General features: G+C 31.3%; 1 protein-coding gene across 2 annotated transcripts in view; it reads right to left on the bottom strand.

Annotated features, from left to right (window-relative positions):
- Window positions 1–2,370, bottom strand: part of LOC137652251 (uncharacterized PE-PGRS family protein PE_PGRS54-like) — a 29,380-nt gene extending 27,010 nt beyond the window's left edge. Inside the window, exon 1 of one of the 2 annotated variants that reach the window (XM_068385495.1) lies at window positions 2,299–2,370. In XM_068385495.1, coding sequence (XP_068241596.1) covers window positions 2,299–2,310 — 12 coding nt within the window. In that variant the 5' untranslated portion in view covers window positions 2,311–2,370. Of the gene's footprint in view, window positions 1–1,856; window positions 1,993–2,298 lie in introns of those variants that run through there. The other variant, XM_068385496.1, reaches the window with a different exon arrangement.
- Between the last annotated feature and the right edge of the window lie 211 nt (window positions 2,371–2,581).

Genomic DNA, 2,581 nt, shown 5'->3' on the forward strand with positions numbered 1-2,581 from the left:
CCTGCGTGTTTACACCCTCCATTGAAGAATTGGGTGTCGAGAAAGCTAACATTCAGTGAACTTCCGTTCAGCCCTTAATTATCAGCTGATTTGACATCAAAGATACGGAAATCTGAAACCTATTAAAGCTAACGATATTTGATTTTGTTATAGTTTTCCCTGATATAATAGAACTCCTTTTTACATTATTATAAAAATAACCCTGTAAATCTGTAAATAATCTGTCAAAACATTATACCGTTATTCTTTTTTCTTTTTTAATAACTGAAATAAAGTTTGGTTTTATTTCCCTTTTTATAAGGTGTCTGAAACGTGGTGTTCCTATCTATTTATATATTTATCTATCTATCTCTCAATGAACATATGCGAACACATAATAATAAATAAACAAATGGAAGGAAGGTCAACGAATCCTTTCACTATTTTCCACGCAATCTCAAGAACTCGTTTGGATACTGTAAAAGAGGTTAGGAGGAGCTCTTGCTTAAGCCGACACGTTGGTTGGTACTCACGCGTTCGACCAGAACTAATACTATATATATATATATATATATATATATATATATATATATATATATATATATATATATATATATATACATATATATATACACATATATATATGTATATATATATATATATATATATATATATATATATATATATATATATATATATATAAGTAATATGTTGTACTTCTTTATTATCCTAAATATGTTCCACAATGATATAAGACGAATGTCATAATATGTGTTTATTTGTAAAGTACACAGCAAACTTTGCAGCTTTCGTCTATCTGTGTAATTTGCATATATATATATATATATATATATATATATATATATATATATATATATATATATATATATGTGTGTGTGTGTGTGTGTGTGTGTGTATATATATACATATATATATATATATATATATATATATATATATATATATATATATATATATATATATGAACTATCTTATAACGCTAAGCCATTCCTCCAACAAGGAATGGCATCATAGAAAATATAAGCCGATAACCTTTGCAACATTCATTTTTTAACTGTTAATGTAGGATGTTTCCATATAATGCATTTTGAAAGTTAGTGGAGATATACTGTGGATAGATGTTAAATGAGTCTGTATACACGCAAGTAAACATACTATATCTAACTGATTAAAGATAAACGTATTCACATATACTATAAAACCTCATACCATCTAAGTCTCTCCAGACTTATAAAATACCCATTACAGGCGTAAATCTAAGTACAACTCGGGTATTGATACAGATATAATTGCGCAAATAATTGTAACTAAATGCTCCTTGGTAATCAACAAACATTACACTATTAGAAAAATCCGTAATTGTAATCGGAAATTCTACGTAAAAATATACTGCTCTCAACCGTATTTCAGTCAATTACAGGTGACCGTAATTTTTCCCCTACTTTGTTATTATCTTTTACAGTTTTGTGTCCGTAATATCACTCCTTTATGTCAATATGTCCGTTCTTAAAACGGCAAATGCCTGGCAACATTTATTCAAGGATTCTTACCGATTTCTTTACGTCAAGATTAACAATGTAGGCTTGAAGTCCTTTTTTATAATATGAATCTACACCTCAAACTTTTTATAATGATGAAATTGGCTACATTTCTGAATAAATTGCCCATAACTATTTCATAGATAATCAGTAACAATAAAGAAAACAAAATCAAATAAATAGTAATATAATTAACATAACTTTCGGTTTCACAAAATTGTCGGTCTTTTGTATAGTATGCCGAACCATTGAAGCCTTTTTCCTCTTTTAATAGGTCACAATTATTTAATTTTCTTTTTGAAAATAGGGGAATCCTACCATTATATCCACTGTTGATTTCCACTGGAACCAATAAAAGCAAAATTGTTTTTACACTCCAGCACAGAGAGCAATTTAGAAGCACCGTTAATGAAGATGCTGATTAGCACAGATACAAGGCACAAGTGAGATGGGGTACAGGACTACAGTCAGAGGGGAAAAAGGTTTCAAAATTCATTTCAACATCCAAATCTTCGCCCTGAAAATAGCAACAAAAAGTAGTCAGTCCACTTTCGATTTCATTTAGCCGTAGAAAACGGCAGCGCGATCATAGCTTCTAGGGAGGGAAACTGCAGTAAACTTCAGACTGCACCATTCTATCTTTCTATACTTGACCATTCCAGTGAACTTGGGATCATGGGGTAAATCCAGCTAAGGCAAGCACATGATACACTATACAAGAAGCACTAAAAATTTTCACTCTATCCATTTCTGCACTCACCAGAGCTCCCATGTGTGATGTGTGTAATCCACGAGGGAACAGAGAGGTCTACTGAACCAGCCACGTTGTGCCGTGTCCTTAAGTCAGCACAATGTACGGGTTTTTGCCCTCCCACCCACCACGTGCACTTTATTCAGAAGGTCAAAGAAGCTGCTTCAAAACATTTCAAGTGGAGGGGGAAAAAAGTTGCACCGATATCTGTAATTCTTATCAATGATAAATTAGTAATTTAGAATGTTATCATATATAAAGACTTTCCTTTATGGGCAAATAATTGATTTCA

Source organism: Palaemon carinicauda, chromosome 13 (assembly GCF_036898095.1).
Source record: "Palaemon carinicauda isolate YSFRI2023 chromosome 13, ASM3689809v2, whole genome shotgun sequence".
Taxonomy (NCBI): domain Eukaryota; kingdom Metazoa; phylum Arthropoda; class Malacostraca; order Decapoda; family Palaemonidae; genus Palaemon; species Palaemon carinicauda.